This window comes from Candida jiufengensis (assembly GCF_024610255.1).
Source record: "Candida jiufengensis strain CBS 10846 chromosome Unknown scaffold1, whole genome shotgun sequence".
Classification (NCBI taxonomy): domain Eukaryota; kingdom Fungi; phylum Ascomycota; class Pichiomycetes; order Serinales; family Debaryomycetaceae; genus Lodderomyces; species Lodderomyces jiufengensis.
The window spans coordinates 1,601,372-1,617,797 of NW_026261562.1; the positions used below are offsets into that span (position 1 = coordinate 1,601,372).

Below are 16,426 nucleotides of genomic sequence, written 5' to 3' on the forward strand. Positions count from 1 at the left end.
AGGTTAAGGTTGTTGATGATAAGATTATAAAAACATCTTGGAAAAACTTTAACTCAAAGAATTTACTAAGTATTTATTTGATTTAGAATTCAATGATTTAAATCTTCAATTATATTGTTGCAAAATTAAAAAAAATTACCTTTTTAGGTAATTCAAGTGTCAAGTTGGTAGCTATAAAACATGACACAAAAATTTGGAGTTAATTAAAAGGCTATTTGTGTTACTGTACCAAAAAGGTAATACTAATTTAAAGGTGAATTTGATTTCAGTGGGGAATTATCAATTAATTTATATAATCTACTCAACCTACAAGAATTTCTTTTAATGTATTTGCAATAATTTCTGCAACCCCACCACCGGTACAACGTACAATAATTCTCAAATCCTTCCCAATTTCATCAAGACCTAAAAATTTTGTTAATACACCATAATTTGATTTTTGAGTATGTAAGATTCCAACTCCACTTATATCTATATTAGTGGGTAAAAGGGGTGGTTGAACTACTGCAAATCCTAATCTTGTTAAGGACCTACTAATTTGTGATTCATCGTGTCTATGATTTAAATGAATTGTTAAAGAAGTTTCCCCTTCTACACCTAGATGTTGACCAATTTGTGACCACCTTCTTTCAAACTCTTCATAACTACTCAAAGCGGTAGGTGTTAAAGTTTTCAAAACTGATACTGGAAATTTCAAGTTGAGTTGATTGAATGATCCACCACATTTAAAAGTTAAGGAAAGTATTGGGTTTTCTTTAGATTCAACAATACCTCTAATTTTAACATCTACTTCCATGGATGTTTTATCAACAACATTAGCCTCTGGTAATTGTTTAATACTTAACAAATAGTTTGGATCATTTTGTTTTGCCAATGATTCAAGATTTAAAACAGTTAATCCAGTAATTGATTCACCAACAGTTTTTCCAGCACTATTCAAAATTATAAACTTTATAGATAAATCAAAATTAGTTTTCACTATTCTATAGGTTATTTTTATTAGTTGATTCTCAAAAAATATACCAGCATCAAAATGTAGCATTCTATGAAATCCTGAATACCAATTACTACTTAAGGTTGAATCAACTTTTTGTGGTTTGGATTTAATATTTTGAGCCATAACTAAAGATTTTGATCGTTTTAAGCTTGGATGAGTTGTAACACCTAATCTTCTCATTAAAGGACTTTCTTCTTGATTGAATGCAGGTATTTTTTTAACTACAGTTTTGGCTAATCTAAAATCATTATTTATCGTTGCTAGTTTTAAATATTCAAAAGCTCTAGTTTGTATTTCCAAATCCAAAGACAGTGTTTCAATTTCAAATAAATCAACAATTTCAGGAACAAACTCTTGGTCGGGAAATTTTACCAAGAACTTTAAAAATGAACTTAATAACATTGCTCTAGTTGAAACTGATACTGCAAAATAAGCATCAAACAACAATTTAAATTGAGTTTGAATATTTGTTTCCCCATTTTCTTCTAATTGATCTCCATACTCACCTAATATAAAAGCAGCAACTTTTATCAAATTTTCTGAAATTGGCGCTGATTGATGATTATTAAATGGTCTTTTTAACAAGTTCACGATTATTTTACAAGTTTGTATTTGCATATCATCATTATTCACCACTATTTGTACAATTCTTTCCCAAATTTCATTACTTATAAATCCAACACCATTTGAATTTGTACCACCACCTATTGATAACAATTTTAACATAGTCGTTACATACCATATGGAATCAGTTGCAAATCCTTCTGCTAAAACCGCTATTTTAATGGCAAGTTCTTGTTTCATTTGTAAATCTGTATGCGGGAAATAATTTAATAACTCATTAATTATAGTGGTGTAACATTCACTATTACAAATAGTATATAACAAATCTAAAGCTTTTCTTCTTACAGAAATATCTTTATCATTTAATAACCTTATATATATTGGCAAAGTTTCAGTGAATTTATCCTTTGTTGATAAATATGATGAATCCAGTCTTGCTGTTAGTTTGATTAATGCATCTAAAGCCAAATACCTAGTGTTTGTTTCATTTGAATTTATCAACATAAGTAAAGCATTTGATGCTCCAATGATTGCTTCTGGTGAAGCTTGTAGAAACACCGCCAAAGAAACAGCTTGGAATAATATTGCACTTTGTGAATTCCTATTTGGTAAACCTTTAACATGTTGAGAAGCATTTTGAATTGATTTCGAAACCACCTGTCTTAGTTCATTTATGGAATGCTGATCTATATTTTCAAGTGTAATTTTATAACTACCGTCTGAATCAGTAACTAAAAAGCAATTCTCTATAAATTGTAATAACTTAACAATAAGCCAAGGAGCCGGGGTGTTGTAATAATAATAATCTTGTGGACATTCATTTTTAAAAACCACCAGGAAAAGTCTATGAGCTATTGAAGGTATCACTGATTTTACAACTTCTGGTTTTAAATTTAATATATAGTTTAACAATGGTACAATTGATGTAACTACTCCCAAATCCTCCGATTCTTCCACAATTTTAAGTAGTCTTGGAATCCAATTGACATTCTTCAATATAACTTCTGGGTATAATCGCAATAATGAAATTAATGCTAAAACTGCCTTTTGTTTAACTATTGGCTTATTCAATGGTGATGTTACAGATGCATACACGAGATCAATTATCTCAACCCAAATTGAAGAATTTGAATCGTTATCATAAATTACTACATTCGAAGCAGTAAAACAAGTTGCAATCATTTGAATCGCTAAACAATTGATTTCTTCATCTCTAGACTGTAAATCCCGTATTAATGATTCATGAGTTTCTTCTAGTATATGATTCAAATGCTCTTTTGCTGTAAATAGGGTTTTCTTGCTATTTTTATTTTCATTATTTAAGAATATTGACACCGCGAGGTAACCTAATCTCTTTTCTCCAAAACTTGTTGAATTCATCAATTCAAATGATTCTTTCAATCCAAAATCAACCATATCTGAATTTCCCACAATGTATATATACATCAATTTACATATATATTTCTTCTTTTGATATCCATTTAATGATGTTCCTTGAAATTTTTGATGTATATTACTAATTTCTTGTTTAATTTTCTTATATTCTTCATCTTGATCTTTTGAATTTCTCAATTCTATTATAAATTGTTGTAAACCTTTCATTTGGTTCTTTTGTTGTAGTTTCAGCATTTTTGGTTGTAAATCAATCGGTTAAATATTTCGGACTTAAATTTTGATTCTCTTTTGATTTACTTTCTCGTGCGACAAAGTTTAATTTTTTTTGCAGCACTTTTTTTATATGGAATTGTACAAGCTTAAAACAAAGCTTGAAATCTGGACTACATTAATAAGGAGTTGGAGACTGTTTTATCTACTAGCTAACTCTATTGATTAGGTTTGATTATTAGGTTTTCCAGATTTGTAGTTGAGCTCTAGTTTAGACAGAAAATATGTTTTTCGGATGGTAAAACACCAAAAAAGTGCCAATTTGCGGGACTGAAGATGCAAGAGGTTTACTAGAGAGATTCCTAGCTCTGTTCAGTCTACTCTCATTCTTCAAAGCAAGTTAAGCAATCAAGCAAGAAAACTCTCATAAATGAATGGACTTTGGAGTTGTAAAAATTCGTTCTTTGTTTGAAATTTTTTTCATTGACTTAGGTATCAGTAGCTACGCCTAGTATCACCCCTTGATAAACATTTGAGATAGATCATTGATGATGGTGTCTAATGGTTGCAAAAAATAAAAACAAATATACTTAATTTCACATAGTAAATGTTTAGTAGTGTAATTTGTTCAATGTAATATTATTGGATAAATTTGTATGTGAATTTAAAATCGGTTAATTAACTATGGTTAAAATTGGTAGCATGACCACCAAAATAATCTTTCCAATCAATAGAAAAAAAAATTCATCAAATATATGAGAAACAAACTAAGCACAAATAAATATACCTATTCCACCATAAGATAAATATGTCAGTTTCACAACAAGCCGCCAAAAAGGTCAATTTTGCTGGACTTATTAAAAGTTTGGGTTTAACTGGTGAAACAGCAGCTTCATTGACTGCTTTCAAAAAAAGATACGATGAAGCTAAGAAAAACTACATAGATTTATCAAGTCAACCAACTGAAGTAGATTTCAATCATTATAGATCAATTTTGAAAAATACAAAAGTCATTGATGAAGTTGAAAAAGCAGTTCAAGGATTTAAACCAATTTCAGTTGATTTATCAAAAAATTTAAAAAATATTGATATTTTTGAACAAAAAGCTGTTGAAAATGCTCAATTAACTGAAAAATCAGTTTCAAAAGAAATTGCTGAATTAAAAGCTACATTAAAAGATATTGAAAGTTCAAGACCATTTGATCAATTAACTGTTGATGATGTTGCTGCTGCAAGACCAGATTTAGATGAAAAAGTTACTTATATGGTTAAACGTGGTAAATGGAATGTACCAAACAGTGACGCTTTCCCTAACTTGAGTGTTATGTAGATGTTTTAGAGGGGTTTAGTTAAAAAATATACATTGATGTCATAAGATTATTCTGTAAACTTGTGCTGAATTACTTGGACCAATCTCTAGTTTAGTTACAAATTTCGAGTCAGCAAAAATTTTTATCTTACTATGACTGTGCTCCTTTTCAAAAGTTAGGAAAAAGAATATATAATACACAGTGTATAGCTCTGCTTTATAGAGTAATATTCTTAATCTTTAAATAAATGTATATAAGTTGAATATATTATATGCAGTCTTGTTTCAGAAGCAAAAGTCATGTACAAAACTACCTTAACTACCTTAAAAAGTATAACTATCAAAATTAATCAGATTTTATGTCTTTATCCTATGTGTGTAGAGTGATAAGAGTTTAAGTAAACCACTCCTTTATCAGAGTAGTAAAATTTCAATCAGGTTGATGAAAAGACGGTCTACTCGTGTATTCAAAGTTCAATATAGCCAATGCTAATTCTGATATATGTTGTTACACTATCATCAATAGTATTACGTGCAAAACAATGACATCTATAACATATGTGAATACTCATTTATGATGGACTAGATTGCAGAACATAATATCCGTGTTCATGTAATTTGAATTTTCACACTAAATTCCATTTATTCTCATCTCTTTTAAACTCTTCTATTGAAGTTGAGAAATGTAGGAAATGACTAAACAGCTCCAAAAATGTAGTAGGTAATTTTGAGTATCTTTGAATTTCAGATTTATAGTAGTACGGTTTATCTGAATTCAAACCATTTTCAAATGAAACATCATAGCTGCAAACTAATATAGCGCAATTATATTTCTCATAAATTTTCTTCGTCAAAATTCCAAGCTCTTTGTATATTTCATTGCTTGAATAAAATTTATCTAAATCAAAATTTGAGAAATTTCTTTGATTCAATATTTGTAGATCCCAATAAAAATCTGATAAATTATTGATCTTTATTAGTTTCAATTGCTGAGGAAAATCTAGAATACCATGGACACCATTTGAGATATCACGTAGTTGATTGAGTAAATCTCCTATTGACTTAACTGATAATTTTGTTGCCGTTGATTTTAATTTTTGAGTTGTAATATTTAATGAATTTTGATCAAATACGTTTTTATTTCTTTTCAAAAATGATTGTAAATTAGACCGATTCTCAACTAATATGAAACATGACTGCAATGGTTTTATTGTCAAAGACTTACCATCACTTATTTCTAGTTCTATCTCATTATTATCTGATTGTATATGATCAATTAAATTAGTTATTTTCATGCAATCATACAATTACTCGAGGTTTAAAAAATATCTTATGAAAAAAAAAAAAGATAAACAAAATGTTAGAGAAAAAAAAGAAATGAAGAAACATCAAGATTAACCAGCTATCAATTCAAATTCAAAACAACACAACATAATAATGCTGATAAAACAACTACTAAGACGTAGTCTAATAATTATACATCCAATAATAAAACGAATATTTTATCGACTATTACAATTCACAATCAAATTTTTAAATTTTATAGCATTTTTAAACAATAAATTAATACAAGCCGTACTAAATGAAAGAACGCTAAAAGAATTTAGTAAAGAATTTGGAGTTAATTTTGCATTTGTTTTAGGATGTATATTGTTTACAGCATCAGTTAATTATATACCAAGACCAACTAATCAAATATTTTATAAATTCCTTTATAGATTTGATCCATATTTTTTCGATATTTGGCAACAACCAATAGGTTCTATTAGTGGATTGATTTTAACATGTCTTGGGGCTTACCTTATTAATAATTTTTATTATACACCACAATTAGATGACGATTTATTCAATTTACCAAATCATAATTACTTACAATTAAAACCTTTACAAATTTCAACATTACTTAATAATCAAAGTTCAAGAGCATCAACATCTACCTCCGGCTCTACAACATTATCACCATCAAGTGACTTAAATTGTACAGAAGAAGATGAAATTTTTGAATCGCCTATTAGTTCTTCACCGACTGAATACTACTACAATTTTAAATCATTAAATGATACATATAAACCAAATAAATGGAATAAAATACCCATAATTTTATTATGTTGTGCTTGGGTGGTCCTTAATATATTATATAATTTCAAATTACCAATTTATAAAACAAAAAACATAATTGCATGGATATTTCATGTCCCAGTACATTTTATTGTACCACCAATGATTGGAACTTGGCTTTATATATGGCATGCCCCAGGAGCATTTAAAGTTTTTACATTTTGTTTAGGTTTTCAAAATTTCGCATTAATATTGACTTATCTAATATTCCCAAATGCCCCACCAATGTTTATTAAAATTTATGGAGATAATAAAGTACCTACTTTCGATATGATATACAGTGATGGACAAGCATCAGAAGATAAAAAATTCTCCATTTTTTTACATAAAGCCATATATTATGCAACACCACATAAATTTGCTTCATTTCCAAGTTTACATTCAGCATTTGCATGTTTAATTTGTTTTTTTGTATGTTATTATTCTAAATGGTCATGGTTTAAACTTTTATCTATTATAAATGTTTTAGGTCAATGGTGGGCAGATTTATATTTTGATCATCATTGGAGAATAGATTCTCTAGCTGGTTTAGTTTATGCTATTTTAACTTGGACGTTATTAAGAAATTGGAATAAAAGTTTAAGTGAAATTGATTTTAAATTTAATAAAGCAAGAAATAATGGAGATTTTATAAATGGAAGTACAATGGGAATGAGATTATTTCGAAATACAAAATTACAAAATTTATTTGATCCTTTAGCTTAATAGAGTTTTATAGAATTTTAATGTATTACTAATTAATTAATTTACAATCCACCAAAATTAGAGAAATTTTTCTTGTTTATTTAGTTAAACTAAAGAAGACCTATTAAAAAAAGAGAACAAGATTTGATGCTAGTTGCCTCAACATTCAATTAATTCCACAACGTCCAAAGTAACAGGATGACATTGGAAACCAATTGATTGATCATATAAGTTATAAAAATGACCAGAAGCACATTGCCAAAATTTAGTACAATCACCTAAAGCTAATTGACCATCTTTTGTAACTGACCAACCAGCAGCATAGACAGCACCATGTTGTGGAGTTGGACCATCAAATTGAAATTGATGACCTGAAACAATACATCCAATTCTATCATCTGAATCTCTTAATATTGAATCATGTAATGACATTCTTAATGTTGCACTAGTATAACAAGCTACTGAATAAACTGGAGATTGAAATTCATCATCTTCATAATAATCATATTTACCACGATGATTTGAAGGACGCTTTTTATGAGATTTTTTTCGATCTTCTTCCGGGTAATAATCATTATATTCATCATGTAAATCTTTAGTATCTTCAAATGCATAATCATCAACATTATGATTTTGTGAATGTTTATCATGATAATGTTTTGATGATTCATCATATGGTTTATCTTTATATTCTCCTCCAAGATCATGTACATTTCTCTTGACGTAATGTCCATCACGGTAATCATTATTACTTTGTCTATCATCACCTTTTCTGTGTTTACCAGTACCTTTTTTTTGTCTGTCATCATTCGGATATTGTTTACCATTATGTCTATCATCATAAAGTTGATCATTGTCTCTATCATCATAATGTGGTTCACTCTTGTAATTTTTATCACCTTTGAATTGATCTTGTCTATCATAATCATCAAAACCTCTACCAGAATCATCAGAATAATAACCATTTGAATCACCACCTTTATTCTTACCTTTATAACGATTAGAATCATTACCTTTCAAATCTTTTAATTCTTTATCATCACATAATTCTTCATTAACTTTTTGAACTTGACCATCTTGAAGTTGTAAAATAATATCTTTAGTTTTAGTTGGTTTTGGAGCAGCAGTAACATAACTTGTAACAAAACTTGTTGTTAAACTTCTTGTAATTGATGTAATTTCAGGTTCTAATAATTCTCCTTCATTATTTAAAATATATGGATTTACTACAATTCCAAATTTAAAAGGTAAACTTGTAAAACATCCTGGTAAATAATTTGCTTTTGGTTTGAATTGTGTCCAATCATCTCCATTTGCTGGGACATAATATGCTTTTATGGATGATAAGATAGTAAATGATAATATTAATTGAGCTATTAACATTTTTAAATTGTTTTGAGAAAGAAGTTGATTGACAAGTTGAATTGAAAAATCTTGGTGTAAAACGAAATATTTATAATAAGCAATTATTTGTAACGCCTATAATAATCAGATCTAGTAAGATTGATGGCAATTAATGTTATTCTGGTACGCCAGTATAGGATTCAAGATCTGTTGTAAAGATCTATAGAATCTTTTTGACAATTATCATTGTATTAGCCTTGACAATATTTGGAGGCAGCTTTAAAGAAAACAAATTCATCTCTCTCTGGTAGACAATGGATCAATGACAACTTCGTAATTTAATGAGAAGCATGTTGATTGTTGGTGAAATATTAATTTGGTTGTAAAAAAAGTGTTTCACAATTATCAAATAAAATGTAACTAAAATTTGATTACATAAAATATTTGACCATCTTACACTACCAAATTTGATATTCTAAGAAAATCATTATCATAATATCAAACACTATTGATCAAATATTACTAATCCAATCAATACCCAACCTATTCAGAAATGTTTAAAAGAGCATTATTTAATACTAGGCTTAGTTCTAGACTAGTAAGTATCCCACTCAAAGTTATCAAATTCAAATTTTCAAATACTAACTTATTTTTAAGAATCTTCAACAAACAAGATTCATAAGTCAAGAAATAAAAGAAGCAATAAGTACAGCAATAAATACAACACCAGTAGTATTATTTATGAAAGGAACACCAGAATTCCCCCAATGTGGATTTTCAAAAGCAACAATTCAAACATTAGGTCAACAAGGAGTTGATCCACAAAAATTTGCTGCTTATAATGTATTAGAAGATCCTGAATTAAGAGATGGTATAAAAGAATTTAGTTCTTGGCCTACTATACCTCAATTATATGTTAATGGAGAATTTGTTGGTGGTTGTGATATTATTTTAAGTATGGCTCAAAATGGTGAATTAAGTGAATTTTTAGAAAAAGAAGGTGCTTTAATTCCTGAAAATGATGAAGTAATTGATGTTAAAGTTGCTGATGTTAAACCAAATAGAGATTAAGGATGGTTTGTTTGTTTGTGTATATAGAAGGTTTTTTAAGTAGATGTTTTAATGTAATGAGAGATATTTCTTACAAATGATAATTAAACGTAATTGATTTAGAATTGAAAACCTATAAAACCTATTTCCTAATTTTTATAATACACAATCAAAATGTGTGATTGATGCAATATGGATAGTTAAAATATCCACTTAAATATATATATTTATATAATAATTCCCCGAGTAAATAAATTGAATAAAAAATGTATGAAAAAAAAAATAGTAATCACTTTAAAGCTTTTATTTACCTTCTATTTCATTAACTGTATGAATCTGTCCTGAACTTGTACCAACATTACTTAAAATAGTTGATGGAGTTGTTGTATTTGTGGAATTGTTATTACCACATGATGTACTTCTTGATCTTTTTATAGATGATTTTCTTCTTGATAATAAATTTGAATCATTTAAATTCATTGTAAATTTATAATCACCATTAATACCACTTATTATTGATGATGATCTTGTTTGATATTCTGAAATTTCATTATCAGAATTTGAATTTGTTGTTGAATAATCTTCTTCATCTATATCATCATTTAATAATTTTGTTGATGGAAATTGTAAAGTTTTTGTTGAACTTGCTAAACTATTATTTCTTGATCTTGTAATTAATTTTGGTGTTAATTGTAAACTTGCAATTTCATCATCTAATTCACTAACTTCATCATCATAAATATCATCTTCTTCTTCATGAACTTTGATTTGTGATTTATCAACATTGAAAATATTTTGAAGATTAAATTCTTTTGGAAATGGAGTACGAACAAAAGTTGAGTGATCTCCACCAACATTAATTCCATCATCGTCATCCTCGTCTTCATCTTCTTCACTTTCCAGATCCTTATCATCTTCTTCTTCAATATTCTCTATAAATTGCGATGATGATTCTTTAAAAGTTTCTCCTAACATTGCTGGATTATCAAAAACTGTTTTTATAGCACGAGCTCTTGGTGATAATAAAGGTTGATTTGACATTGGAATAACTAAATTATCATTATTAATATCTTCAATATGATCAACTTCATAACTTTGTTGGAAGTAACTTGTTGCTTCAGTTTCTTGTTCATCTTTCAACCATGAATGATTCCAGATTTCTTCTATAGTAATTCTCTTTTCTGGATTTACATTCAACATCTTGGTAATTAAATCTTTTGCATCATCACTAATTTCATCCCACCAAGGTTGCAAAAATACAAATTCACCACGAATGATTTTCATTGTAACATCTTGAGAATCATCATCATAAAAAGGTGGGAACCCACATAATATAGTATACAAGAAACAACCCAAAGACCAAATATCAACAGCTTTTGAATATTGATTTTTACTTTTTTTGGAGTAATTTTTAGCGTTACAAGTTATAACTTCTGGAGCAGTATAACCAGCAGTACCACAAGGAGTTTTTAATGCAACCTTAAATTGATCATCATCTATTAATTGTTTTGCTAATCCAAAATCAGCTAATTTTATAGTACCTATGGTACCACCACCAATATGAGTTTTAAATTCTCCTTCATCTTGTTTACCATCATCATCTGATTTTCTTAAAGTGGTTTTGAATTCTTCATTTGATCTTGGGAAATATGGAATCTTTTTAAATAATAAATTTTCAGGTTTTATATCACGATGAACAATATTCATTCTATGTAAATTATCAATAGCAGAAAGTAATTGTTTGAAAATATGTTTTGATAATATTTCTGAAAAATAAGTATATTCAATAATTTTATTAAAAATTTCTCCTCCATTACAATATTCTAAAATTAAAAAACAGTGATCTTGAGTATCAAATGAACATTGTAATTGTAAAACATTTGGATGATGAATTTTTCTCATGATTTTAATTTCATTTTTAATATTTTGAAATTGTTTTGAAGTTAAATGTGATTTACTTATAATTTTTATTGCAACAATTTTATTTTGATTTAAATCAATAGCTGTATAAACTGTAGAAAATGCACCTTCTCCTAAAACACAAATTAATTTATATTGATTTGGTAAATCTGGATATAGTTCATTTAATGATGAATCAAATGTAAATGATGCAGTTGAAATATTCTTCTTGATAGGAGTAGTGGTGGTTGTTGAATTCGTAATATTAATTGGATCCGATAATGTATATTTATTATTTATCATATTGTCGTTGTTAATATTATTATCATTGGATATTATTGATGATAATATACTATCTTCAGTACTACTTGATTGTTTTAAATCAAAAAAATCTGGTGATGAATGATAAGGGGGTTGATTTTTTTTATCTAATGAATGTGATGTAATGTTAGTTTTCGTTATGGCAGTTGTTGGATTACTATTATTATTATTATTAAATAATTTTTTGAAATTCTATTAAAAAGGAAGGAATAATAGTTAGTATATATGAATTATCAAAATTGAAATTAAATAATTAATTAATAATAATATCTATAAATCATCAAAAATTTTGTTTGAAAATTAAAATAGAACAGAAAATTATCTGATTATATAATATTCAAAATTTCAATATGAAACAAAACTTTATCAATAAAATTTTTTCTTTTTTATCTTTTGTTTGAATCAATATTAAAATAAAAAAGTCTTGTGTTTTTATTAAAAATTCGTAACTGAAAATCAATAATATAAAATCTATTTCTGGAAATTTTAATAAATTATTATTTATTACCGAAGACCTTTAATAATAAATTTTTTAAGTTACCATTTTATGCATAATAACAATCAATAATTTAATACAAATTCTGAGTTATATAATAATATTCTTATCTTCACACGAATTAAATTTAATTTTTAATCAGAATTTCTTTTCCTCTCCTATTAATAAAAATGGTCGTGTAATTTCTTCGGGAAGTCAAAAAATTTACTTTTAAAACACAAAATTGAAATCTCACTAATAAATTTTCTGAATTGCTAATTATTTTCAATTTTTAATACATTCAACATAATGATGATATTTTAAAGTAAGTAAAACAATTGAAGTTCATCTATGTTTTAGTTCTTAACTGCTGATTTAATGACCCAACTTTTAATGTACTGCATGTTCTTGTATATAATAATCTTTGAACTCACTGCTTCATTTTCAAGTTCAAATAACAAATGCACTTGCTCTATTTACTAATAAGTAAAGATTGTATCTCTAATCTATTGAAGTAATGAGATTTGTGGAATCTTTAAATAAACTTTTGAATTGTATTCTAATACTTAATTATTCGTATATGAATTAATTTATGAATTTATTAAAATTATTGAGTTTGTTTTGTATATGATGATTTGATATTATTAATTAATTAATTAATTCTATTTCATATGAAATCATTAGAAAAAAAGTAAAAATATACATACCTCTACTATTGGCATAGTAATTATATTATAATATTAAATCGATATTAAAGATTTATTTTTGTAGTTGTTATGATTTTTAACTTGTAGGTTGATTAATCTTAAAAGTCAGTTAGTGATTTATTTAGTGATTAATGTGATACAAAATATAATTGTTAATCTAATAATATATGAATCGTTGAAATAAAATTGATGTTGTAAATAATTCAAAAATCAAGATTTTTTTAAATAATAATTTGGCAAAATACTGAAACTTTATTATATAATTGTACAATTATTTATTATTATTATTACAAAAATTGATGTTTAAAGTTAATTAATTAATTGATTAATTAATACAATTTTAATAATTACAAGTATGATTATTAATGAAATTGAATTGAAATTTTAAAATAAATTAATGAAAAAAAGTTGTTGTAAAAATTTAATGATAAATTTGGTTGTATAAAAATTAAAACTGTATTAAAAAGTAAGAGATTTATTTTGTACTTTATATTATAATTAATTTATTAACTATTATAAGTACGTAAGTTAGTAAGTAAATAAATAATACTTAAATAAAATAAAAATAAATAATAAAATTTTATTTCCCCTCAAAATAGAAAAATAAAAAAAAATAAAAAAATAAAAATAAAAAACTAAAAATAAATAAAAATAATATTATACCGGACTGCATATAAATTAGTACATATAAGAAATTTTTAGTTAGTAGTGTACTTACTCCAAAATAAAATTGAAAAGTACACGTAAATATTTCTGTTTTCAATTTAAACTTTTTTAGTTAAGATACTTTTTTAATATTTTATACTTACAGTTAAGTAAGTAAATCAATGTATTATATATAGAAATTTGTATTTGCAGTTAATTAATTCAACTATGAAACGTCTGACATGTGTAAAGGAATTTATTACAGGAAATGAAAGGAAATGCAAAGATTAGATAAGTTATGTATAGAAATAAAATGTAAGAAAATAATATTTAATAGATTCAATATATGATGTAATTATATTAAAATAGATAACTATAATATAACTAAACTTTCTTTTATCAATACTGTTTAGAGATTTTTAAAAAAAGTTTAATTTCGTATCAATGCTCGAAGAATTGTAATAAATCAAAACAATTAAATTATTTAAAATTTCTAATTATAGAATAGGTATATAATTGTTTACATTTAATTGTATTGTTGATTTGATAAAGATATCGGACTAGCTATTGTTTTAAGACCTAAACCAAATCAAATTCAAATGAAATTAATTGTGTGCTATTTGTTCTTACTAAAGAAAATTAGTAATAGATTGAAAAATAAAAAAAAAAGATGTAAAATTACATCATAGTGAAGAGTAACAATATAATAAATATTTTAATATTAAAATATTGATCTTACTATTATTATTTATTTATAAATAAATACAATAGATGATGAGGGTTTAATTTGTTTGTACAAACAATAACTCACAATGTTATAATAACTTACGAATAAAGCTTAAGCCAAGTTTTCAATTTGTAATACTGTTATTGTTTCTGATTTTGTTCAATTAAATGGTTAACTAATTAAATGGTTAACTAGATAATAGCAGAATTATTGTTTGACAATATTACGAAGTTTGTACCAAAACCAAAATTCGTATCGTATGTTATTTATTACTATTATGTAACATTTAATGTTGTATCACTTTGTTATTTTGCTAGATAGTGTTTGTTGGTTATCTTGAAATATTATTTTACTTTTTTACTTTTTCCTCTAGGTAGGGTCTTCTTTTTTTGCATTTATTTAAATTTTCGTAAAGTATTTGATATATTATTAACAAATTATAATATAATATTATATTTAGCATTAAAACAAGACTGTGATTTTTTAAGTCATTTGCTATCACCATTAACATTGTGCCTAACTTGTTTAATTTTACTTTACTACTCTATCATACTTTTATGTAATCTCCTGATCAGAAATCAAAAATTTATCTCACACAGTTAAAATATTTTCTTGGTTTTTAACAATAAAAAAGTACATGTAAAATAATGTAATATGATACAAATAATTTCTTTACAAAATATAATAATTTTGACACAACTTTGACAGATTTTTGCCGTTTACTCCTTTTTTTTCTAGGTACTTGGTCATCAACTACCATAACCAGATCAACTATGCAATCTAGTCAAGAAAATTCTACGGAAAGTGAGATCTTGTTCTAGTTTTACACCATGGGGATAAAGCTGTCAAAATTTCTTTTTCAGCAAAGTGGAATTGATAATTTTAATTTTAGTACGAGCAATTAATTTTGTGTATTGCTATGTGCGGAAAGTTCGATTGAATAATTTATTATTTATTACACCAATTCCATTAGTTGTGTCTATTAATTAATTTAAAAATAGTGATTAATACTTTACTACAAATTTTGACTTTCTATGAATGGTAATTTGAAGAGAAATTTTTTCTAAGAATCTAATTCCATGAAGAAAATTTTTCGTAGGCTTAGCTCTACTAAGAATCTATAAAGAATTATCACCCCCTTAAAATTATTTTTTATTATGTAATCGCTTAAGTTTTTCAGACATGTCCAGAAATTAAAATCAATGACAAATAATTTCTTTTACCACTAATTTTTAACAACCGAACGAAATACATAATAAATACAATAAATTACAGTTCCGCAGTTCTTTCAAATTAGCCGACAATAAATCAGAAGTCACGGACTTTGCTTCATCTAAAAAAAGCAATACTGGTTAAATTTAATAACGTGTGTTTCAAACCAATAATCCAAATAGGTAATAATAATCAATTAGAAACAGTAAACATTACGAGAATGATAGCATTGTCTCGGATTTTACTAATTATTATATAATTTCCTTGAAATATTTCTTCCTGGAATTTTCCCCAAGATTTCAATCAGTAGGTTATGTTAAAAGTTCGGCATTTAGATTGCTATATTTCTTTTAAGCTTCGAATATCATGATAATGTAACATTTCTTACTTTTTGTTTTAGTTTGTGGGTTTTTTTGTTTATCTTTGGAATTTTAAGGCACTTTACTAATTATTATAATCTCAGATCTTTGTCTAAGTTTTGTTATTGTTTTATAAAACTTTATCTCGAGATAGAGATGAAATTTTCAAGTTTTTTCATGCTAACAAATTACAAGCGATAAGAGAATTTAAATTGATTACGAACTATGAATTAGTATTGAGAAATTTAAACTTTTCTAGAAAAACAGGGGTTTTATAAAATTGTTTTTATTTTTTGTAGATTGCAAATCTTTAATTTTGAAAATCTCAAATTGTTTAGATCGGGATCTTTATTTGTTACTTTTAAATTTAATTTCTCGAGTCATTAAGCTAGAATCCAAAAAGTTTATTT

At 26.0% G+C, this 16,426-nt stretch overlaps 7 protein-coding genes across 7 annotated transcripts; 3 read left to right on the top strand and 4 right to left on the bottom strand. All coding sequences in view use genetic code 12, as the record gives it.

The window, feature by feature from the left end:
• Nucleotides 1–301: 301 nt before the first annotated feature.
• Nucleotides 302–3,190, bottom strand: KGF54_004458 (uncharacterized protein; the record flags this gene model as incomplete). The annotated part of the gene is made up of 1 exon (XM_051765158.1): nt 302–3,190. One exon carries the CDS (start codon nt 3,188–3,190, stop codon nt 302–304), a length of 2,889 nt encoding a protein of 962 aa, XP_051618500.1.
• Nucleotides 3,191–3,974: 784 nt separating this feature from the next.
• On the top strand, nt 3,975–4,496 carry ATP7 (F1F0 ATP synthase subunit d; the record flags this gene model as incomplete). The annotated part of the gene is made up of 1 exon (XM_051765159.1): nt 3,975–4,496. One exon carries the CDS (start codon nt 3,975–3,977, stop codon nt 4,494–4,496), a length of 522 nt encoding a protein of 173 aa, XP_051618501.1.
• Nucleotides 4,497–5,101: 605 nt separating this feature from the next.
• Nucleotides 5,102–5,770, bottom strand: KGF54_004460 (uncharacterized protein; the record flags this gene model as incomplete). The annotated part of the gene is made up of 1 exon (XM_051765161.1): nt 5,102–5,770. One exon carries the CDS (start codon nt 5,768–5,770, stop codon nt 5,102–5,104), a length of 669 nt encoding a protein of 222 aa, XP_051618502.1.
• Nucleotides 5,771–5,912: 142 nt separating this feature from the next.
• On the top strand, nt 5,913–7,298 carry KGF54_004461 (phosphatase PAP2 family protein; the record flags this gene model as incomplete). Its single annotated transcript, XM_051765162.1, has 1 exon — nt 5,913–7,298. One exon carries the CDS (start codon nt 5,913–5,915, stop codon nt 7,296–7,298), a length of 1,386 nt encoding a protein of 461 aa, XP_051618503.1.
• A 138-nt stretch (nt 7,299–7,436) lies between these two features.
• On the bottom strand, nt 7,437–8,660 carry PIR32 (Pir32p; the record flags this gene model as incomplete). Its single annotated transcript, XM_051765163.1, has 1 exon — nt 7,437–8,660. One exon carries the CDS (start codon nt 8,658–8,660, stop codon nt 7,437–7,439), a length of 1,224 nt encoding a protein of 407 aa, XP_051618504.1.
• Nucleotides 8,661–9,174: 514 nt separating this feature from the next.
• Nucleotides 9,175–9,692, top strand: KGF54_004463 (monothiol glutaredoxin; the record flags this gene model as incomplete). Its single annotated transcript, XM_051765164.1, has 2 exons — nt 9,175–9,219; nt 9,279–9,692. 2 exons carry the CDS (start codon nt 9,175–9,177, stop codon nt 9,690–9,692), a joined length of 459 nt encoding a protein of 152 aa, XP_051618505.1.
• A 282-nt stretch (nt 9,693–9,974) lies between these two features.
• On the bottom strand, nt 9,975–12,674 carry KGF54_004464 (uncharacterized protein; the record flags this gene model as incomplete). The annotated part of the gene is made up of 2 exons (XM_051765165.1): nt 9,975–12,083; nt 12,666–12,674. The coding sequence occupies 2 exons, from the start codon at nt 12,672–12,674 to the stop codon at nt 9,975–9,977; spliced, it is 2,118 nt and encodes a 705-aa protein (XP_051618506.1).
• Nucleotides 12,675–16,426: the final 3,752 nt, after the last annotated feature.